The following is a 24,406-nucleotide window of genomic DNA, read 5'->3' as shown; positions in this document are numbered from 1 at the left end:
CGACTGCCTGATGTTACACTTGGTTGCATTCTGAAAATAGCCAACCGACATGCTCGACACCACGTGTGAGCTTGTAGATCTGCTATTTTCAGACACCTGAGCGCAACCATACATAAACTTGGCCGGTGTTTCTGTTTTACTGGATCTCTTCTCCACTCTTCCCTCCCTAACATTTTAGTACAGTTTGTATCTGTGGAAGGAAGTGTCAATATTCTTAGTCTTAGTCATCATGGCTTGGTTTTTATTTGGTTTGCCTCGGCTAAAAGACCAAATCAACACTGTCCTCCACACGTTCCTCCAACATGGCGTCGCTGTCGGGTGGAGACCTTGTGTTATTATTGAGTAAGCATTGGTTAATATCTTCAAGAAGAGCCAAAATAGCAGATGTGAGCTTCTAGATCTGCTATTGTTTTTTTTTAAATTAATGAAAATAATGTATTTTTTAAATTGGATTCAATCGACTATATAGTTCACTGATTAACTCGTGCAGCCTATTGAACGTACAGATTGATCAATAGATGTGAAATCTGCATCGCACGCATCGGCTACAATGTAGTCACAACATGCAGAACGCTCTCAGTTTAAGTCTCACTGCTCCCAGATGGCTTTGATCTCATATTCAGTTTGTAGTGCCATTCATACTCCACTGGTTTAATGCCTAACAAATGAACAACCCTCCAAGTCCACAACTCTGACTAAATATGTCACCCAGCCAGGACGCTATGACCTACTGTATATGGCAAACATCGACAGTAATTATGTAGATCTGTTTGACCTTGATGGAGGCTGATTATGAGACAATGGGGCCCTATAGGCACAGAGTTGTAAAAAGCACTTTCTTATCCATTCTCTTATTGGGTTGAAATAACTGCAGTCAGTGTTGATTTTGTCGACTTAAAAGTATGGCGGAAAAATGCCGCGATGACTAAATATAGACAATTTAGTCAAAAACTAGACTAAAATTAAAGGGAGGAAGGAGAAGAGCTTCAGTAGAACTAAAAGACAATACAAGTAATTTTATGTTTGGTTGTGCTCGGATGTTGCGCTCTGAAAATAGCAGATCTATAAGCTCACAGCGTGTTGCAATGTGACGCGTTCTGAGCTTTGCAACCAAGAGTAAAATCAGGCATTTACGACGCCGTCAACAAGTCCCCCCCCCCCCCAAAATAGCCGATCTACAAGCTCACAACGCACCATGGAGGTGATGCGCTGAGTACAGTATGTAGATTTCCTATTTTCGTTGCACGATACCACCGCACGGCACAGCAAAGTATGAATCTGGGTTTACACTAAAGTCTACCTTCTACTGAGCTTACTGTATGCTAAATGAAAATAACGCAATCTAGAAATCGGCTGTTTTCTGCACGTACTGTAACACTGTCTTACGACAAAGTATATAAATCAGGCTTTTTGTTCGACAGCTTAAGAATACATTGGAAAGTGGCGGGATGGAGAGTCATAAAATGGTGGAGGCTAGGAGTTGAAGCACAGTTCAAATCTCAAAAGGTTTCAATAGGGTTCCCTCTCCCCTGCACTTGTTTCTCTGATTCAGTTTTTTCCCCTATACTCAGCGATTTGCTACTAGAAGGTGGCCAGAACTGCAAACGTCATACTTTTACTCCACTACAATTATTTGGAAACTTTAGTCACTAGTTGCTTTGTTGATTTTGATTAATATTAAAAAACACCTTCAGGCCTAATATGTAGGCTATACTATTTGAAATTGCCGACCTACAAGCTCAGAATGTGTTGGGTTGCGACGCATTGAGCTTGTAAATCTGCTATTTCCAAAAGATACTTTGTACTAAGTACTCAAGTACTGTACTTAAGTACAATTTTGAGGTATTTATTTTGTACTTTACTTGAGTAATTCCAATTTGCAATACTGCAATACTTCTACTCCACCACATCTCAGAGACAAATATTGTACTACAACTTTAGTTAATAGTTACTTTGTAGATTTTGATTATTTTTACAAAACATAAATTAACCATTTTCGGCAATTAGAATATAGCCAATCTACAAGCTCACGACGCATTGTGAGCTTGTATTCCATTATGTATTCTATGTTCAAAAGATTTTCAGACATTTGACATTTAGAATTTCTGCATAATTTGATGTCAATACTTATGTCCTTTTACTCAAGTACATTTTGAATTCCAGACTTTTACTTGTAACAGAGTATTTCTATATTGCAGTATTGATACATTTTACTTAAGTAAAAAAAAAAAAAAAAAAAAAAAACATTTGAGTACGTTCGCCACCACTGCAGTTTTGTGTGCAGCCTATATGTGGGCTGGTCCTGGTTGGGCTGGTCCTGGATCTTAACCATGAAACCCATGAGGAGAGAGAGCTATACTGGTTGCCAGGCCACGGCCTGGCCAGGCATGCAGCCCTGCTGCTTCCACAAGAGAGAGAGAGAGAGAGAGAGAGCCTCATTGAGAGGCAAAACAGAGCCCGGGGGCCCCCCCCACAAACAGCCTGTGCCACTTGTAAAAGGCAAAGCGGAGTTCACTAGCAGAAAAAAGAAAACCCTCTGAAACAATGTGGCCATAATGTGCGCACCCATGCAACGCCGCAATCCAATTACAGCTCATTATCGATCCCCAAATTAGTGGCCAGGTGGACTGAAGGACCTGTATAGCCTCCCCCCCCCCCCCCCCCCCCCATACACACACTACCCCCAACCCCCCTCCTTCCTCCTATCTCTCTCCTCACTAGAGAAGGGCGGCCGCTAAGAAAAAGCATCTTTGATTTCCTTTTCTTTTTCTTTTTTTTTTAATCAAAACCGATATTCAGAACCAATAACTGAGTTAATCTTGCTCATGTCATGTAGGTCAATCGAATAATCGAGACGCAGGTTTTTATTTCATTTCTCACTCGTCAATAATCGGCTAAATCGATCAGTCTGATCAACCACTTAACCCCGTGTTATACTTTGTTGTACAATGGTGGCGTACAAAAAAAATAATACGTTCATTAATCGTTATCGAGGCGAAGTTTGAAATGGTGACAATGATTTGAATCACCTCGCCCCCGGAAACCTAGTGAGCGTCTTGATTGGTCGTGATTGTTAGTCAGGGGAACAACGTAGTGGAGACCTTGGGTCTTGTTGTTTTGTATAGTTTTATTGCTCAGCAGCAAAGCAGCTGGGTGAGAGAGCATCCTCACTCCCCCCGAAACAATACCGCTATGAAGGGCAGTAAAACAATCCCTATATGACCCTCCCCCCCACACTCTCTCTCTCTGACTCTCTCTCTCTCTCTCTCTCTCTCTCCTGACAGCTGATAACAGAAGGGGGGGGGGGGGCATTGGGTGGTTGAGTGTGGAGAGGAAAGGATGAGAGAGACAGAGCGTGTGTGTGTGTGTGAGAGAGAGCGTGCCTGCGTGTGTGTGTGTGTGCGTGATTCAGTCCAGATGACGTGGAAGGAGTTGAGAGCGAGCCCTGTGCTTCTCCAAAGTGACACATTGATGAAACATGGCAGCTTTATCGCACGCCACGTCTGTTTCTCCCGTTTCTACCGCGCACTGGCCCCCCGGACCTGTTCTCCATTCCAACCAGGGAGGGAGGGAGGGAGGGAGGGAGGGAGGGAGGGAGGGAGCGGTGGGAGCGAGGATGGATGGGGAACAACTTGCTGCAGTGCAGAAGCGGAGCAGTGGTGGAGAGTACATGTGCTCGAGTACTGTACTTGAGTACATTTTTGAGGTATTTGTACTTTACTTGAGTATTTCCAATACTTTTTTACTTCTGGTCCACTACATCTCAGAGGCAAAGAATATACTTTTACTCCGCTACAATTGAAAACTTAATTTATAAGTTACTTTGTAACAAACAGTTTTTTTTTTTTTTTCTTTTTCAATTAACATTATTCCAACGTTTGTTGGAATAATGTTAATCACAATTTTCAGTGACAATTAAACACCAACTTAAATGTGTAATCGTGACAGCCCTACTGTACACACACATACCATACATATATATATATATATATATATATATATATATATATAGATATATATATATATATATATATATATATATATATATATATATATATATATATAGATAGATAGATAGATAGATAGATTTTATTTCGGTCAATAAAAGGAGTACATACAGACGTACAGTACATACATGAATTTCCACTAGTGTTACTAGTGGTACCGAAAAGGTGAAGGCTGAAGCCGAGGCTTATTGCGCCTACCCTTGTTTGAGCAATATTCAGAATACACTAAGCAGAGTATAGTGTCAGAATTAGATTACATAAAAAATTAATAAAAATGGAAATAAACTATAAAGTTCTGGCCATAGATTCTATATATATCGGTGTAGTAGTTCTTATGGAGAAAGTGCAGCTTGGACGGACGGACAGACGGACAGACAGACAGACAGACAGACAGACATAGAGAGAGAGTCAGATAGGAAGTCATAAGGCACAGAGCCCTGCTGCAGGCCGTCGGTGCAGGGCTCTCCTCTCTCTCTCTCCGAGGGGCCCCATGCAATTACTGTAATAGTGTGCAGGCTGCCTGGGCCGGGTGTGAAGAAGGTCTAATCCAACCGCGTGCTGATGGAGGAGATGGTGCTGAATACAGAGCGAGCCATGCAGAGGCAGGAGACAGTCATTCATGGCCGTCGGGCAGAAACCTTGTATCGCTATATTTTTTACTTATGGGGGGGGGGTGTTGAAAATGAATCCCCTGCTTTGTTGTACATCATGCAAAAGTAGCACAAAAAAAGTAGCTCAAAACAAGCTACTGTATGAGCTTGTAGATCGACCGTTTCGCTATTTTCCTAAAGGTTTTCACGATTTTGGAAGATGTCCGTCCGCAATGACATGCCCAAAATAATTTGAAAGTGGTTTGGTGTGTCTGTGTTTTATAAAAAGTATTAACAAGAACTCGTTGACTAGACACTAGTACAATTGGGGCCCACTGAAACACAGGCTCTTTTGTTTTTTCTTTTTCTCCATTTCCTGAAAAAGTAACGCTCTTTTCTTGGGGGGGGACGGGGGACGGGGGGACGGACGGACATACAAGGTTTCCACCCGGCCCAGATTCTCAACCGAGGGACCCGAGTAGTGCAATAATGAAACAGGCCTCGTAACTGTGATGAATCGAGCGTCGCGGAGACGAGAGACAATGTGATTATTGCTCTGGCTGTTGTTGAGAGGAATGAGAGGAAAGGAGGGCTAATGAAGTCCTTACTGAATACCGCACTTTCACGCTCATTATACGAAGCAGCCGCTTTCCGCAAATGCCACGTATGTGAATCGTATACATACCTACACAGTGTTGATTTTGACGGCTAATTTTGGTTTAGTCACAGTCCTTTTTAATAAAATTCCATTCCATGTCGTTTTCTTTTTTCTTTTTTTTTTCTTTTGTAATATTTTAGTCACCTGAAATGTTTTAGTAGTCTGGTTTTAGTCGACTACATTTTGTGAGATTTTTTGTCGACTAAATCTACAGTTGATTTTGGCATGCCTTGATAATGCCTGATTTTACACTTGGTTGCATGCTGAAAAAAGCTGATCTACCAGCTGACTGTGACGCGTTAATTGTCATGTGGAGATCTAGTCTAACAATAAGTTATACACGTACGCACTCAGTACTAGTAGTAGTAGTAGTGGTGGTAACTCAGAACTGCCAGTGCCAGTAAGGGCTAGCTGTCTGTGTCTGTGTCTGTGTCTGTGTCTGTGTCTCTGTCTCTGTGTCTGTCTGTCTGTCTGTCTTCAGCCCGGACATTTTCGCGCACATTTGGCCCAGACCGGCCCACCACAACCTACCCCGCTCCCGTCCCGTCGAGGGACACATAAACAAACAAGCCCCTATAATAAATACCACCACTTTCACTGAACAACATCCCTCCAATGTTCTGGACTCCGGAGCCTTCAGTGAAAAATTAATGATAACTACACGATCCACACACACAGCCCCCTATAAATAGCTTAGCCTATACACATCTCACAAACCAAAGAAAGTGTTATTATAAGGAGGCTGGCTCCTGGCTAACGCACATCATGGCACTGGCAGCAAGCTACCCTACTATGGGGTGATTAGATCACATTTCTACTGGAGATGATTGACCCATTATACAAAGCTGGACATAAAAAGTATGAACGTGATTACATGCGGAAATGAGTGGGTGCAATCAAACTATGGCTAGTTTGCTGTAGAAAACAAGTGTAGAAAACAAGGTTGGGGTATTTTCATCTGAGAATGTATACAGTATAACAGTATACTGTTATAATAGGCTAGATCTGTTGGATATATGAGGATGGCATAACTGTAAATGAAGAACTGTATAGCCTATATACATACTGTGTGTATGCAAATAAGTTGTGTTATTTTAACAGTCATTCTGTGTTTTAATCCATTCTGAACGGGAACCCATTTTGGTGTTAGCATCATGTTATGCTTTAGCTATTGAAAAATAGCAGATCTACAAGCTCATAGCGCGCCACCGAGTGGCGCGCTACGAGCTTGTAGGTCTGCTATTTTTTGAAAAATCGAAGAACGACTGACATTTCTAGAATCTGATCTCAGGTCAGAATGGGTTAATCAGACCAGTGTGTGTCCAGTGGGAAACCTCGTATGAATCTGATCTCAGGTCAGAATGGGTTAATATATTGAACCACTTTAACCCTTAATTGTCCTGCGCTTTTGGGGATGTCGTTAGTTGGAAAAATAGCAGATCTACAAAGTACACCGTGCGTGTACTCTAGGGGGGGGAGGGGTCATGGTACGTCGTGCTGTCAGCATACCTGGGAGTTGTGCAGCTCTGCTGCTCTCCGGCTCAGGGTCTGGTGGACGCCCGCCGCCACTCTGCTGCCGGCCGTCTGGAGGTTGACGGGGGAGGCCTCGGAGCTCGCCACCGCCGCCGCCGCCGCCGCCTTTTGTCCGTTAATGTGTGCCGTCACCATGGAAACGGGAGCCTTGGCCGGCACCACGGAGATGGCTATGCTCTGGCTGCTGCTGCCGGGCGCTTTGATGAGGGAGAGGGGCTTGTTGTTGGGCGGCCCGACGGCACACGATCTGACTGCCAGCTTCTGTTAAGAGAGGAGAGGGGGAGGAGGGGTTCGTTAGAGCAACTTTTTCATGTCGAGGACCCCCAAATCGCCCGCGGACCCCCATGTGAAAAGCTATGCCAGAGACGTCCCCATGAGCCAGACAGACGTCCCTCACTAGTTTAAAAGTAACACATTTAGGAAGGAAGCCCCAAAAGAAAATGCACTTCAGCGAGCCCAGAAAACCACAAGCCCTCAACTACCAATATTTACAAGCAACTTTACAGCAAAGGAAATCACACCCGTGTGAAGTGAGGGGCACTCTTCTTATCATCATACGTCATCACATTCCGGCCAATCACAATTGGCGTCCTGCACTGTCCTCGCCTTTTATCCTCAATACGTACGTTGCTCAACCAATCAAGTCATCGCTACGGGGTGCTCAGCCAATCAAATCATCGCTATGGCGTACACACAAACGCACAAAGCTGGGCATAGGAGGGGCTACCAAGTTTATTAAACAAGGTCAGACACCAAGCTCAGAAATGGCAACACTTATTCTGCTCTCTCTCTCTCTGTCTCTCTCTCTCTCAGCCCCACCCCCAGTCTTACAAAAAAATCACACACAGATATACACACACACACACACACACACACACACACACAGAAAGAAACATCATCTTTCAAAGAAGAGATAAGTACATCTCTCGTTCACCCCCTTTGCTCAACTCAAAGAGGAGGCACTCTAAATATTTTATATTCCATAGCGCTATAGCCTGTCCCCCTTTTTTATCATTATTATTTCTCTCTTTTATCTATTCTATGGAGTATGGTTGGGATTTGAAGGGAGAGAGAGGGTGGACGTGCATTTGAGAAGGGTGAAAGCAGGCGGCGGGGGGGGGGGGGGGGGGGGTTAGTGATGTAGTGGGGTGGTGCTGGGGTGATAAAGATGGAGTGGGGGGTGTTCTTTCTCTGTGCTGTAGTCATAGTAAAAAGGGGAATATGTTTGTGCAACTGCCCCACAGTTTGTGGAAGACTTTTGTTTGTTTGTTTGTTTGGCGATGTGACACATTGTGAGCTTATAATCCGTGCAGAGCTGAAGGTGCATAAAGAAACAGAAAAAAAGCCCTGCCTTTCTTCCATCTAGTATAGGCTATATATCCACATGTAGCTTTTAGCAAAAACTCTGTGGTGTTGTTGTGGTGGTTGTTGTTGTCGGAGGGGTATACCGGTCCAGCGCTGCCTCTCAATCTTGGGCCGGGGCTACAAAGTGCAGAGGAGGAGGAGGACAGCAGGGGGGCCAATGCAGGGATTCATTTAAAAAAAAGGGGGGTGGGTAGGGAGGAGGGGGGGCTTTCTGCCGCCTGAAAGGCCGAATTCCTAATCAGGGAGCCTCCACTGCCCGCTCCCCCCAACCACCACCCCTCCTGCCAAACTCTGGGGGGGGGGTGTATGTATGGGACCAAGAGGGAATGGGAGCATCTGTAAAAGGTCTCGCACGGTCAGTGATGGAAAGTAACTAAGTACATTCACTTAAGAACTGTACTTAACTAACATTTTTAAGTATTGGTACTTTACTTGAGTGTTTCTAATTCCCAATTCTGTTACTTCTACTTCACTACATTTTGGATCCAAATATTGTACTTTTACTCCACTACAATTATTTGAAAACTTTAGTTGGGGAGTTACTTTGTAGAAATGGATTATTATATTCCAAAACATAGGCCTACATTAACCACTTCAGCCCTATATATATATATATATATATATATATATATATATATATATACAGTAGGCTACATTTCGGCCATTTGAAATTAGCAGATCTACAAACTCACAATATTATAAATCTGAAAACTCTGCACACTGAGTATACTTTCCACTTTTGGTACTTTTAAGTACATGCTGATGCTAATACTTTTGTACTTTTACTCAGTTACATTTTGGATACCAAACTGTTACTTGTAGCGGAGTAGTTCCACATAGCAGTATTGATATATTGGGAGTCGAACCCGCGGCACGCCGTCAGGCTGGCTCAGCACTCGGCCTATAGGTGCCCAGACGGCTGAGCTAACCGCCCGGGGCCAGCACTATTGATACTTTTACGTAAGTAAAACAATAGAGTACTTTTTTCCACCACTGCATGCGGTGTGTGGTACGGCGCAAATAACCAACACTACAAGCCCACGCCATGAGCTTTTAGGTCGGCTGCTTGAACGAGTACGAATCAGGCTAAAGATAGACAGACAGGTGTGTGTGTGTGTGTGTGTGTGTGTGGGGGGGGGGGGGGTGGGGGGGGGGGGGGTAGTTGGACAGCCAGGGGTTCGGTACTGAGCAAAATGGGAGGGAGGAAGGGGTTTCCGTGGAAACTAAATTCTCGCTTTTGTGTCCAAATCCACTCTAATCAGCATGTCGAACAAGATGGGGAAACGTTTCAGAGTCGCACCGGGGTGCTCCGCTTTCATTCTCTCCATCTCTGTTTCTGCCCACTACCATCCCTTGCTGCCCCCCCTCTCTCTCTCTCTGTGGCTCTAGCTGGCTCCACAGAAAATAACAGAAAAGTTCCAAAAATAGACACGGCGTGTCAGCTCCATAAACATTGATACACAAGCTAAATATTATGTTTATTCTCACTGTTAAATAAATGCATGTTGTAAAGCGCTTTGGATAAAAGGCAATTTACCATTTGTATGCTTTCAGAGTCGAAAGTAACATCGAGCACTTTGCTTGCGTAGCTGAGCTGGAGACCAAAAAAACAACAACAGAGACATAAAAGCACAGCCTATGAAATCCAGCCACTCTATAGAGAGAGTCCCTCCCTGCTGTTTTCCCCCCGACTAAGGGAACTTCATTCACTTGTTATTTATTAATTCCCCCCCAGCCATGAGAGTGGCGGTGGGCCCCGCCATTGTTTCAGGGGATCAATGTAATCCGCAGGCCGCCACAGCATCACCATACATCTGGCCCCCGGGGGCCACCATTTGTTCAACCAGAGGCACCTCTGATTGTCTCAAAGGTCATTCATTTGAAGCATCTCGACCGAGGGAGGAGAAACTATGCTCTCCTAGGGGGGGAGATAGTGAAGGAGAAGAGAAAGAGACTGTCACAGAGAAAGAAAGTGACGGTGAAGGAGGTCGGACTGATATATCGTTTTGGCTGATATATATCAGCCTTTTTCTTCTTTTTTTTTACCTTTTTGACGACATCCGCGTCGACAAAATAATGGAGCCGATGTGTCCTGATTTTTATCCACTTTCAACCTGGCTGGCACCTCCATTGTGGGCATGTAATTTAGTCAAAATCAATATTTTATTGTATTTTTCTTGCTGATGCTTGCTAGCTGACGTAGACGTTCACCAGGTGTCGCACGGACGTTGTGAGCTTGTAGAGCGGCTATTTTTTTAATATTTTTTAAATTTGTTTTACTCCACAAGTATTTGGAAACTTTAGTTCCAACTTACTTTGCAGATTTTAGATTGATACTACAAAACCGCAACAGCCCAGCGCTATACTTCGGCTAATCGGAAATAACCGATCTACAAGCTTGCAACGCGGTCAAAACATAGACATCGGTGGTCTAAGACTCTCCAAAATTGTGATCGGCATCAGACCCAAAAAATGGAGCATCCGTCAGGCTCTACAGCTGGGGGGGGGGGGGGGCACAAGAGAGAGAGAGAGCTGACAAAAATGCCAGTGGAGAAGTTTCTGGCAGCATCTCTTCTCTCTCTCTCCCTCTGCTGTGACAGGTGGGTAAACAACCCGTCTTCCTACGGTACACTCGGGTTGAAGAAAAGCGGAGAGCGAGACGCCTGCCTGCCTCATGCCTCCCCTGTACGCTACGCGGCGTCCCTTTGAGGCGGGCAAGGCTGGGATGCCAGCAGAGAAACAACTAGACCACGTCACTGGAGTGAAAGCACATCCACTGTTTCAAACGCGCTCACTATTGCGTCGCTCTGCCTTTTCTTTTTTGCACACGCATGTGTCCACTGTGTATTTCTGTGTGTGTGTGTGTGCATGTGTGCGTGCGAGCGCGTGTGCGCATGCGTGTGTGTATGCGTGCGCCTGTTTGGCCGCCTGCCAAACCATGCTGTCCCTCTCTCACCCGAGATCAGAGAAGGCTTCTCTATAAGAGAAGCGTTAATTGCACATATCATGCCATTACGGGGCCTTGGGTATGGATTCCCAGGCCCTGAAACGGCCCATTAATGTGCAGAGAGGGTGCTAAGGAGAACACCACAGCACAACAAGACCGTACGGCTCAAATGGCTGTGTAGTAGTCGTGGCATTATGTGTGCTAGTCTCCTCTTAACGTAACGGGTGCTGTGAGTGATGACTTCAAACTTCTCTCTCGACAAATAAAATGGGTGTTGTTGTTGTACTTCGGGGGAGGGGGGGGGACTTTATGTATCGGTCAACAACAATGTGACCCTTGAGAGTGTTCTTCATGGGGGGGAGGGGGAGGGGGGGGGGGGGTTACATGCAGTGATGGCTCCGAGGGTACCTTGACATGCAGCTAAAATGGACCGGTAATGGGTTAATTTAGCCTGATTTAAAGGACCACTTCACCACTTTTCAACCTATCTTCATATACTAGGTCCTCACTAATAATCATGAAGAAATGGCGCAATTTTGTTTCTACTCGGTCTGTGTCTCATAGGAGGGCTGTGGGCAGTTCAGAAACCGTCTTCCAGTGACATCATCGATGGGGAATACAAGCTAATAGAAACTGCAGGCTTTCTAGTACTGAAAAGTTGCAATGCGAAAATGGAAGCCATCGTTCTCACGATAATGAAAATCTAAATATTTTTGTAAAAAAATCTTGTTTAAAAATAAATCTGCCTAATGATGTCGTCACTGGAAGACGGTTTCTGAACTGCCCACAGCCCTCCTATGAGACACAGACTGAGTAGAAAAAAATCGTGCCATTTTTTCATGATTATTAGTGAGGACCTATTATATAAAGATAGGTTGAAAAGTGGTGAAGTGGTCCTTTAACTTTGTCGTATGACACTTAACATATTCCCTCCCGTTACAATTATTGTCTAATACAATTATCAATCAATCAATCAATCAGTTACCATAGGCGGTAACGTGAGGCCAGTGTTAAGCACGGGGATAAATTGGCGTGTTTGTGTGTGTGTGTCTGTGTGTGTTACAAAAGAGGGAGCTTAAAATTAAGAAATATATTCACGTTGGCCTCTGACGGTTATAGGATTAGACATTGGTTAGGTTAGGTTTAGGGGGCTAGGGGTTGGAATTAGGCCTAATTTATACTTACTTGCATGCACCGGAAATTGAAATAATAAATAAACGAGCTCAAGCTTGTAGATGTGCTGTAGTTTCGGCTTTAAGGATAGGTCACCCTTCCACTGACACCTCCAACCACTAGCCCAGGGGTTCCCCCTCCCCACCCCCAATACAAACTAACCTTAATAAATGAAGAAAATATATCATAAATAAATACTGAAACCAGATATAATCATTAAGTAAAGTGTACGCATGTACTCTTTGTACTATGTAAACTCTTCATTTCCATTTTCCACTTACAATAATGTAATTTTTCTTTATTTTATTTCTTATAATTTGGCGACCCCCCCCCCCTGAGGGGTCGCGACCCACGGGTTGAGAACCCCTGCACTAGCCCACAGGAATCCCGTTGAGGGGGTTCAGACATAACAGTATATTGCAGCATATTGGGACATATTCCCCACCACTCATGCTCCAAAGACCACCGGTGTTGCTTGCTGGGTGACAGCGCAGGTTAATTGAAGCCTGTGCAAGGGCCACGGTTACAGCGCTACGCGGCAAACAGAGCTCCAGATAGACAGTCGGCCGGCACCGCTGAACCGCTCACCTCTCGGACTCCCCCAGGAGTCGCTCGCTCCACTCCCACGGCTCACAGTCGGATAGCTACGCTGCACTTCACTTTGAACTGTCGTCCGATATATACCGAAACGGTTGGTGAACAAACCCACATATCTTTCATGAAAACTATAGCGTCCTTATTCTCACAAAGCATTATGAGCTTATATTCGCTATTTTCTGAAAAAGAAAGAGTTGGTGCACAGGGAAAGGATAGTATCTCGTGTAGAGCCCTGGGTGTACTGTCAATGAAATGTATAGATGTCCAACCCCGAGGACCGACTGTCCAATCCCTGTCAAAGAAGATATAAAAAAATCACCCTAGACATAATTTTGCCCTTGGGGAAAACGAATTGGGGAACCCTGGTATAGGGGTCTGCAATGAATAATAATAATAATAATAATAATAAACTTTATTTGTATAGCACTTTTCATACATAAATGCAGCTCAGAGTGCTTCACAGGGCAGGACAAAAATAAAATACAATAAAACACAAGTAGTTAAAATGATAAAACAATAGCAGAGAACAAAACTGAATATAAGAACATAAAATAAATAAAAACACATAAAAAAATAAAAATAAAACTCAACTAAAAGCAAGGGTGAAGAGGTGAGTCTTGAGTTGAGATTTAAAAATGTCTACAGAGGGTGCGTGTCTGAGCTCGAATGGAAGTTTATTCCAGGCTGTTGGGCCATAGAAGCAAAAAGCTGCCTCACCATACTTTTTTGTGCACTTTTTTTTAGGCACTTCAAGTAGGCCAGCATTGGAGGACCTGAGGGGGCGGCTAGGGACATATCTAGGTAGGCAGTCACGGAGGTACGGAGGTGCGAGACCATTGAGAGCTTTATAGACAAGTAACAGAATTTTAAAGTCAATCCTAAAAACAACCGGAAGCCAGTGCAGTGCTGCCAAAACTGGAGTAATATGTTCTCTCATCTTAGTTCTAGTTAAGACTCTAGCTGCTGCATTTTGGACAAGTTGTAATCTGTCAGTCGATTTCTTAGGGAGTCCTGAAAAAAGTGCATTGCAATAGTCAAGCCGAGAAAAAACAAAGGCATGGATTAGCGTTTTTGCATCATCCAAGGACAGATAGGCTCTGATTCGTGCAATATTTCTAAGGTGAAAAAAGGCAATCTTGGTAACATGATTAATGTGTGAATTAAAATTCAATTCAGAATCAATAATAACCCCCAGGTTCTTTACTGTACTGTTACTTTCTACAGTCAGGTTGCCAAGTCTGCTAATTATTGATTCTTTTTGCTCGCTAGAACCGATTATGAGAACTTCTGTCTTATCCTCATTTAGCTTCAGAAAGTTCTCACTCATCCAACATTTAATGCTGGACAGACAGGTCAACAGCGGGTCTAGAGCACAGGGATCATCTGGGGCCACAGAAAGATATAGCTGGGTATCATCAGCATAGAAATGAAAATTGACTCCGTGATTGGAAATTAGTTCACCCAATGGCAAAATGTATAAGGAGAACAGCAGAGGACCAAGAATCGAGCCTTGTGGGACACCAGAGCTGATGTTGTGTTTGTCTGAGTCAAACTCGGCTAGTTTGACAAAGTAACTTCTGTTTGAGAGGTAGGAGGAGAACCAGGACAGGGCCGTACCAGACAGGCCTACCCAGTGCTCCAGGCGCTGTATTAAAATTGAATGATCAATCGTGTCAAATGCAGCCGTTAAATCTAGGAGTAAGAGAACCGATACATGTTTCTTGTCAGCAGACACCCTAAGATCATTCATTACTTTTACCAGTGCAGTTTCAGTGCTGTGACTTTTCCTGAATCCAGATTGGAATTTGTTGTGCACATTATTGTTCTGTATAAATATATCCAATTGATGAGAGATGCATTTTTCTAAAACCTTGCCCAGAAAGGGTAGATTTGAAATGGGTCGATAGTTACCCAAAACAGAGGGATCCAGGTTGTGTTTTTTGAGTAGGGGCCTAACTACGGCCGTCTTCAATGAGTCTGGGAAGACGCCAGATTGGAGAGAGCTGTTTACAATTTTTAGGATATCTCCAATCACACTGTCTAAGACCTCTTTGAGAAAGGTGGTGGGAATTGTATCCAATGAACAGGAGGAAGATGTCATCTGTGATATGGTTTTGCGGAGTTCGTCTTCATCAATTGCGCAAAACGATAATAGGCTCCCCCTGGAGAGATCTACCCTGGGACCATAAGCTGCTGTTTGAAGGTTTGCGGCAGCACCATTCATAATATCAGCTCTAATGTTAAGGATTTTGTTATCAAAGAAGCATGCAAACTCATTACACTTAGCTTTAGAGGCCGGGAATGACTGTTTGTAGGACTGGGGGGGGTTTAAAAGTCGATCAATGGTAGAGAAAAGGACTCTGGCATTATTCTTGTTCTCATTAATAATGCCAGAGAAATATGCCTGCCTTGCTAGACGCAAGGCTTTGTTATAGGCGACTGTTGACTTTTTAAGAATCTCTAAGTGGATGGTGAGTTTATATTTTCTCCAAGTTCGCTCAGCTCTACGACATTCTTGCTTCAGTGAGCGTGTATGCTCATTTAACCAGGGCGTTACTCTGGTGTTATGTTTCTTTTTTGTTTTAAAAGGAGCCACTATATCAAGAGCTGACTCTAGTTTAAGATTAAAAATTTGAACCATATCATTTACTGGGGGAGTATCGGGCAGGGGAGGGCCAAGATGACGAGAGAACTCATCGGCTGCAGAAGAGCTAAAAAAACGCTTTGTTATGGTATATTCAGTGTTATTTTTCTCAACATCAGGGACAGCCATACTGAAACACAGCAAAAGGTGGTCCGATAGATCAGGCCTTTCAATAGTCCTTTCCATAGTGATGTTCATCCCTCTAGAAATCACCAGGTCCAGAGTGTGCCCATGTTTATGTGTAGGCCCAACAACATGTTGGATAAACTCAAAGGAGTGCAATAACTCTAAGAAACCCATAGCCACAGCATCTGTAGCATCATCCAGGTGCAGATTAAGATCACCTGAGATGAGAGTTCTGTCATAGTTAGTGGAGCAGATAGATAAAAGTTCTGATATTTCTGTTAGAAATATTGCTTTACTGCATTTTGGCGGGCGATAAATGCTAATCATTGGCATAGAGGATTTACCAAGTAATATAGTGGCCTGGTATTCAAAGGATGTAAAGCTGCCCAGGGTCAGAGCCTTGAATTTTAATGTGTCTGAAAAAATTATTGCCAGTCCACCTCCTTTCTTAGCCTCGCGAACAGAGTGAATGAAACTGTAGTTTAGGGGACAGGCTGGCGCTAGGAGAAAAGCTCCATCCGAGCCGAGCCATGTCTCTGTTAGAAAGATTATATCTAGCTTCTCTTTACGGATTATATCATTTACAGAGGAGGATTTATTTGTTAGTGACCTGATGTTAAACAAGGCAAGGTTAAGCTTGCTATCACATTTAGTGGGAGGAGTCTTGGGTCTACAGGGTAGAGTAGGGGGTCTGATTAGGTTGTTTAAGATGACTGATCGTGCTGGTGGAATGGACTGATACGGTCTATTTCTAATGAGCACTGGAATGAACGTAGGACTAGCACAGGTGGCATGGGGCAGGGGGGTAGGAGACAGTGGTAGACAGGTGGCTAAACATGACACAGGAATTACTGAGATGTAAGAAGTAGTTCTGAGGTCAGAGTTATAATTACAGTAATTACTGCAATTAAACACGTTATAAGCAGAGCAAATATGTAATGGTCACTTCCTGCCTGAGGAGTCGCTGTTGGCGAGATGGTGAGATATGTTCTTGGCCAGAACATTTAAGCCTGCTTTGTTGGGATGGAGGAGGTCTCGGTAGAGTTCAGGAGATTTCCAGAAGTCATTAAAATTGGGAATAAAGCCATATCCCTTTTTCTGACAGAAATTAAACAGCCATTCGTCTGCATTAAGGAGGCGGCTGAATTTATCCGTGCTGCGATGGAGAGTGGGGATTAGGCCAGAGAAAATGCAGGATCTTCCCTGGATTCGAACAGAATTCGCCAGGGCCTCATAGTCATTGTACATTTTCAATGACTGCCTGGACCTTGTGTCATTAGTGCCTGCACTTAGGATGACTGTGTGGATGGAGGGGTGCTGCTTGAGAATGTTTGGAATGTGGGGGAGGAGATCTAAAATATTTGCACCAGAGAAAGAGCTGATTATACAGCGTGGAATGGTTAGATTACGGACAATGCTGTCTCCCACAAGTAGATAGAGGGGCTGGGAGGTGGGGTTGGTGCGGGGATTGCTGGTGTATAGTGATATGGACGCTTCTGACCTTGTTTCATAGAGATCCGGCACAGCTGAGCTCATTGAATGCAGAGGGGGCGGTGACAAGTGGCCATGTGTAGTGTTGTTTACTACACGCGCTGGATGTGGATGGGCAGGAACGGGGGGGTTTCCCGTGGGGATTGCGAGGCGACGCCGTTTCCCCCCGCGACCCATGCTTCTTTTGGGGGTCGAGGTGAGGGTCGAGGAGCTGGAGGATGAGTTCTGACTGGGACCAGGGCGTTTTATCGGACGGGATCGCGTGCTGGAACAACGCTGGCTCTTTGGCTGACAAGCCGTGAATGCACGCTCCTGTAGCGGTGTGAAAGGGTTGGAGCAGGGAAAGTCGTTGGATATGTCTCGATCTCCAGGATGGTACGGCTCAAACATCGGAATCGACAGTCTCCTGGTCGGACCTTTCACCACAGAGGTCCAAGTGGCAGCGGCTCCCGGCGTCGGTCGGAGTGAACCGGCACCCGAAGCACCACCGCTCGGCCCGGCGACAGCCTCTCCGGAGACCGGAGTAATTTCCCCGGCCCTCGAAGTGCCCTCGCCAGCCTCTATGGCAGCCAGGCGACCGTGGAGCACTGCTTTCCGCTTGAGGAGATCACCTATTAAGCTGTTGATGGAGCGTAGTTCCGCCTTGATGGAGTAGGCTTTCTCCGTTGTGAAAGCCATCATTGCTGACTCACAGGAAACTGGTCTCATGATGACAAGACAGCGGGGGGTGAGTACATATAATCCGATAGAAACCGTGTGGAGGTGGATACTGGATAGGATGAGATGAGGTGTAGGCTAGCTAGCCTCCTGGCTAACTAGCTGTCAGCTGTCAGAGGTGCTAGCAGGTAGACGCCAGCTATTGAAGTCGAGTCGGATTTCAGAGCACTAGTGCAAGCGATCAGTGCCTCTGATCATTAAAAACATTTAACCGGGTAAGTAAAAACTACTAAAATTACCCATGCGTAAAAGGTGGTATAAAAATATGACTTAGAAACAGTTTAAAATGAACAAAGTTTGAAGACGGTGCTACTGACAGGTATAGTACAACGCCAGCGCATGCGCATATGGGCGAATGAATGAGTGAGTACAGACAATCCAACGTAGATGTGAAAAAATACAACATAATATGGAGATAAAGAGGTCTCTGCCCAACACCAACGATATACAGTATATTACATATTTCTAGGTCACGTGGCTGAGCTCTGGTGGTGTGTGTGTGTGCGTGTGCGTGTACGTGCGCAGCGTGCAAGCAGAGTGTCATGGACTGTCTCCACTGTGATGAAAGGTTGAGTCCGGGGCTCGGGAGAAACACACATAGGTGCACTGTGCACTGCCATGCCCGCTCTATCAGAGCACCGTTATTCTGCCACACTCGCTGCCCTGCGGAACATCTTGTCAAACTAAACCGGGTAGACCTCCCTGGAGAGAGTCAGAATTAGATGATATACAAACGGGCGCACGCGCGCCACTAACACGCCACGGCCCGGCCGCTCCTCTGAAAATTGGATTCTGCCCTTGACGTGGAGAATGCGGCGGCAGGTTTCCTTTTTTCGCCCCCGAGAGACACGCAACGGCGCTCGCTCTGTGCGCGAAGTACGTAAAAGTACGTAAAAGTATCAATACCGCAATGTAGAAATTATCCTTTACAAATAAAAGTACGTAATTCAAAATATTTACTTGAGTAGAAGCACAAAGGTAATTGGTATCAAAATGTACTTAAAGTACCAAAAGTAGAAAGTACTCATTATGCATTATGTCCCATTTCACAAGTTTTCAAAAGTAAATATTTTGAAAATGGCAGATCCACAAGCTCGCAATGCGACACATTGTGAGCGCATAGATCGGCTATTTCCAAATGGCCGAAATGTATACAGGGTTGAAGTGGTTAATGTATGTTTTGTCGAAGGAAAAAAAAGTCACTATCGTAACTAAAGTGGTCAAATGATTGCAGCGGAGTAAAAGTAGTATGCATAGGAGTATGGATGACGGAGACTAGATAGGAGCTGTCTGAACAGGAGTATGGATGACATAGACTAGATAGGAGCTGTCTGAACAGGAGTATGGATGACATAGACTAGATAGGAGCTGTCTGAACAGGAGTATGGATGACATAGACTAGATAGGAGCTGTCTGAACAGAAGTATGGATGACATAGACTAGATAGGAGCTGTCTGAACAGAAGTATTGATGACATAGACTAGATAGGAGCTGTCTGAACAGAAGTATGGATGACAGAGACTAGATAGGAGCTGTCTGAACAGAAGTATGGATGACAGAGACTAGATAGGAGCTGTCTGAACAGAAGTATGGATGACATAGACTAGATATGAGCTGTCTGAACAGAAGTATGGATGACATAGACTAGATAGGAGCTGTCTGAACAGAAGTATTGATGACATAGACTAGATAGGAGCTGTCTGAACAGAAGTATGGATGACAGAGACTAGATAGGAGCTGTCTGAACAGAAGTATTGATGACATAGACTAGATAGGAGCTGTCTGAACAGGAGTATGGATGACATAGACTAGATAGGAGCTGTCTGAACAGGTGTATGGATGACAGAGACTAGATAGGAGCTGTCTGAACAGGAGTATGGATGACATAGACTAGATAGGAGCTGTCTGAACAGAAGTATTGATGACATAGACTAGATAGGAGCTGTCTGAACAGGAGTATGGATGACATAGACTAGATAGGAGCTGTCTGAACAGGAGTATGGATGACATAGACTAGATAGGAGCTGTCTGAACAGGATTATGGATGACAGACTAGATAGGAGCTGTCTGAACAGGAGTATGGATGGCAGAGACTAGATAGGAGCTGTCTGAACAGGAGTATGGATGACGGAGACTAGATAGGAGCTGTCTGAACAGGAGTATGGATGACATAGACTAGATAGGAGCTGTCTGAACAGGAGTATGGATGGCAGAGACTAGATAGGAGCTGTCTGAACAGAAGTATGGATGTCGGAGACACCATCAGTGATGGTGATGTGTGCACCACTCGTGCCATGTTTGCCTTTTGGATGGCTCCGTGCCCGGGGGTGGGGGTGGGGGGGGGGTCGGGGGGGAAGGGGACCCCAGCTCCCCGGGTGGCCTTGCGTGCCAAACTCTCGGCAGAGGGCCAGGCACTCCCATGTGCCTTCAGTGATAAGCTGGCGGCAGTGTGGGGCTAGCAACGAAGCACATTTACTTCTTTACTTGAGTATTTGTATTCTTTGTACACGCCACTGCATTTCAAAGACAAACGTTGTACTTTTGACACTGCATTTCTAGTGAGAGAAAAGGGCGAGTTATGAATGAAACACTTGAGGTGTACTTCAATTATAGTGGAAATTGCCGATCTACAAGCTTACAACACGGCACATGATTTAGTTTTCATGGGAGAAATCGGGGAAAATGTTCTGAATTTCAACATAGTAATGCATTTATATTAGAAATAAAATGTACCTTGTAATCTGTACTTTCGGTTACTTAAGTCGTTTTAAAAGCAATCTCTGTACGTTTAACTCAATTACCAATTTGCCTGAGCAACCTTCGCTGGAGTAGGTATTATTTCACCAAGAGTATGTATACTCTAACTCAAGTACTGTCTGGGGTTGAGTATTTTGAGTACACCACTGGCTGACGGTCAGTCACCACGCTACTCCCAGGCGGACCTTTGGAGGAAATCAATCGAAATGAGGGGGGGGGGGTGCGACCCTGGAACACAGGCCGAAGGCGATCTACTCTGGGAACAGCAGTCCATTCCTGCCTGACTTCACAGCACCTTTCCAGGACTCGAGGGCCGTTTTAGCAAATGGACTGTAAACAAAGAAACAGCTGGAGGGGGCCGTGTTGATTGCCATCTGAATGACTGCTGAGGTGATTTTTTTCCCTTTTTTTACCCTCTCCAGTGGCTCTTATCTGAATGGAGCACTATCAAAACGATGTCCACTTAATGAGGACGGATAATCCTGTCTGCTCAGCGGACCCACTGTAAACAGCCGCAGTCTGACCTCTGTTGCAGCCGTCAAAGAACGGCAGTGTTTTATTTACTTGTTTTTTTTCCTGATTAATTTCTGCAGCATCGGCACTCTGTCCTTCCTAACGGCACAGCTTATTGGTATCTACACACATGCCTCAGTAAGAAACAATATTATCAAGGTTTGCAGAAATAATTGATAATCCATGGAAACAAATTACTCATGATGCTCGAGATAAGCGTCAGATATTAGGTTCCAATATGAAACTGTTATTAGCGGTTGTTTGGCCCAGTCTAACAACTGATAGCGATCATGTGAAAATGTTCATTGCGCCTCAAGCTTGCAAAAAACAACAACGGCGACAAACACAGAAGCAGTCCAGTCCAAACTCTGATCCAAATTAAAATCCCTAGCATCCCCAAACTCCCTCCCAGAGAAAACAATTTGATCATGTGACCACTGCCCGTCACACGGTCGACAGACAATAAATCCATTTAAATGCAAATCGTACATGCCCACAGCCTAATTTTGCTCATCTGAAACTGGACTCATTGGAATGCATCACACAATACCTTAGCCCCTTGACTTGCAAAACACTGGCCTATACATTCGATTGATGATAAGGAATGAGAGGGGAAACCAAAGTTTGTAGGCGGAAGAACGGAGACAAAGGGGTGTGCCTTTGTTGAAGCGATTGCTCCAGTTGATTGCACAGAGCAGCAGCTTTTCTGAATAGAAATTGTTTCTGCAGACCAGCTTAAAACATGGAGAGGGTGGAGATTATAGTTTATGAGAAACTTCTATATAAGGCATTTTGACACAACGAGAAGAAGCATAATTATATTTAGCAAATTACGCATCACTGAAACTTCCATAAATCTTCACCGCTATCCTTATCACGTATAGGCCTACTTATCAAGTAGTTCCAACCAGATGCTTTCATACACATTTTTGTGGTTGTCAAATTGAGGAGTGAATAAAAGGAGAAATCATACTGCATCATCAAACTGTAGTTTGGTTATCATCCCTATTATTGATGATTTTCCGTCGGGGGGGGAAGAAAAATGGAATGTAATTTAGCCTGTTGTGACACATTGACATTGCCCGCTGGTTCCCACTGCAGCTTCTCTTAATCAAAAAAAAATGAAATGAACAAATCTCACGCTCCCAATTGCCAGCCCTCGACTCCACATGGCCACCAATCCCCCGATCCTTTTATTGGAAGTTAAATAGCTTGTCAGCTCAGTTCAACTCTGTCTCTCTGATATAAAATTAAGAAAAAAACGTGTCGGTCTCTGTAAAGACTGCCATTACTTTAGATAGGCAATACCTTACAGGTATAATTAGATTAGTCACAGATGTATTTTTGTCCTTGGAAGTACTACCAATGGTACAGAGGTGCTGTAGTCAAACTGCTACTAGGGATTGTGCATTGTTTTATGTTCCTGCACCATTACACTCTCACTGGATGAAAGAGGGGGGGGGGGGTGTTGCTAAAGAGACTATTCTGTCATTCGATCACAGTACCAGCTGACTTGTACTACGTACGCGCAGAGCAATTGATGTCCATAAAAAAAAGAGACAATAAACGACAACGGCGATAACGAGAAAGCCTTAACCACCACCTGTTTTCTGCTCGGTCTGAATGCCGGGGCCCAGCAGGGGAGCTCATTGCTCAGCCCTCTCTTTTCATAAAAGGCCCGTTCAGGCGCGGCATCCACTTATTGCTCACACTCGCCTATACCACCTCGCTGGCCATTCATTATGGGGTTCCTCTGAACTGCATCCTGTCACTTTCAATCAAGCCTCAGAGAAAGGGGAGGAGGTGGGGTCCTCACTCTGACCTGAGATCAGATTCATAACGAGGTTTCCGCCGGACACACACTGGTCTGATGAACCCATTCTGACCTGAGATCAGATTCTAGACATGTCAGTCGTTCTTCGATTTTTCAAAAAATAGCAGACCTACAAGCTCGTATCGCGCCACTCGGTGGCGCGATATGAGCTTGTAGATCTGCTATTTTTAAATAGCTAAAGCATAACATGATACCAAAATGGGTGCCCGTTCAGAATGGGTTAAAATGCTTTCGTTTGATTTAGTTGATTTCCCGTCCCTGACACCAACGTCTCATGCATGTTGTTTAATTGCGGCCCAGCTTCCGAATGGTGTCTTGCCATGTTTCAGATTGCATCTCAGTGTGAACGTGTTGCGTGGCGACAATTGGCCGTTTCCACTTCTGCATCACTGTATTGTTTGGCACATACCTGTATTTTCGAACAGGAATGGCGTTTCTTTGCCTTCTAGCACATGGGAGGTGGGAGGCAAGTACAGTAATAGCGGGGCATGTTGTCGGGGAACAGGATATTCAGTATTGTAGCTTCACACCCGCTGGATGGAGCTTGACTCATTGTCACAGAGCATGCAGCCAGGGAGGAGTTGTCACCTCACCCACCACCTGACAGTGGAAAAAGGGAATCGCCACAGAATCCAACTCTATGGATTGTACTGTGTATATACTGCACATACACGTACAAGTCATTATTTCTGTTCACTTAAACCTTGCAGTATAGTACGTAGTTGACCCGGGGCCCCCCCAGGGATCTATGCTTGGCCCCGCTCCTTTCTTCCCTCTGTCTATACCAGTGGTTGTCAACTCTTTTCCTATCAAAGCCAATTATTTATTTGGCATTTGAGGCACAGCCTCACCACATTTGATGACATTTAACCTCTCGGACCCAAGACGAAATAATATTTTGCTGTCATTGGATAAGATTTTGTCCACAATTCTATGCTGTATTGATGTCGGTACCATTAGGAGAGAGAACATGCAAAGTACGTTGATCAAAATAACAATTATTCTACATTCTCTAATTGTGTATGTTAAGTAATGCAGATGTTTAGCAATAATTTAACTCTCAAGAGTTAAAGATCTATAAGGGTCCATTTGATTACTAACTCGCCATCCTTTGGCTGGGGACCACAGGTGGTCGAAATCCACTGCTCTATACCAAATATCTTTGCTGATCACAGCCAATCTATGTAGATCGGCTATATTCGACGAATGTTCATTCCAGAATAGGGTCCATGTGGTTCATTTGGTTTCCGTTTGCATATTGGAGCGCCGCTTCCTGTGTGATTATCTAACTGTACCACTTCATGTGCACTATGAGCGTAATCAGGAGCCAGAGCCGAAGAGTTTGATCAATCCTCAAGGGGGCCCGTCCCCCCCCCACACAGACAGCGACTGATCAGCCTATTTTGGACGATATGGGTCTTTTCTCGAGTCAGTGTGTAGTCTCACTAGTCTGT

General features: G+C 44.5%; 2 protein-coding genes across 2 annotated transcripts in view; one reads left to right on the top strand and one right to left on the bottom strand.

The window, feature by feature from the left end:
- Positions 1–24,406, bottom strand: part of phf21b (PHD finger protein 21B) — a gene marked incomplete at both ends in the record, with an annotated part of 123,838 nt that overhangs the window by 35,978 nt on the left and 63,454 nt on the right. The window contains one exon of the mRNA XM_083758035.1: positions 6,765–7,049. Coding sequence (XP_083614161.1) covers positions 6,765–7,049 — 285 coding nt within the window. The remainder of the gene's footprint in view (positions 1–6,764; positions 7,050–24,406) is intronic.
- Positions 1–24,406, top strand: part of LOC310853470 (rho GTPase-activating protein 8-like) — a 109,873-nt gene that overhangs the window by 73,838 nt on the left and 11,629 nt on the right. The gene's annotated exons all lie outside the window — the stretch shown is intronic.

Source organism: Protomyctophum parallelum, assembly GCF_964188405.1.
Source record: "Protomyctophum parallelum genome assembly, chromosome: 22".
Taxonomy (NCBI): Eukaryota; Metazoa; Chordata; class Actinopteri; order Myctophiformes; family Myctophidae; genus Protomyctophum; species Protomyctophum parallelum.
The sequence above is the reverse complement of the archived record's forward strand: the minus strand, read 5'-3'. Positions and strand labels throughout refer to the sequence as shown.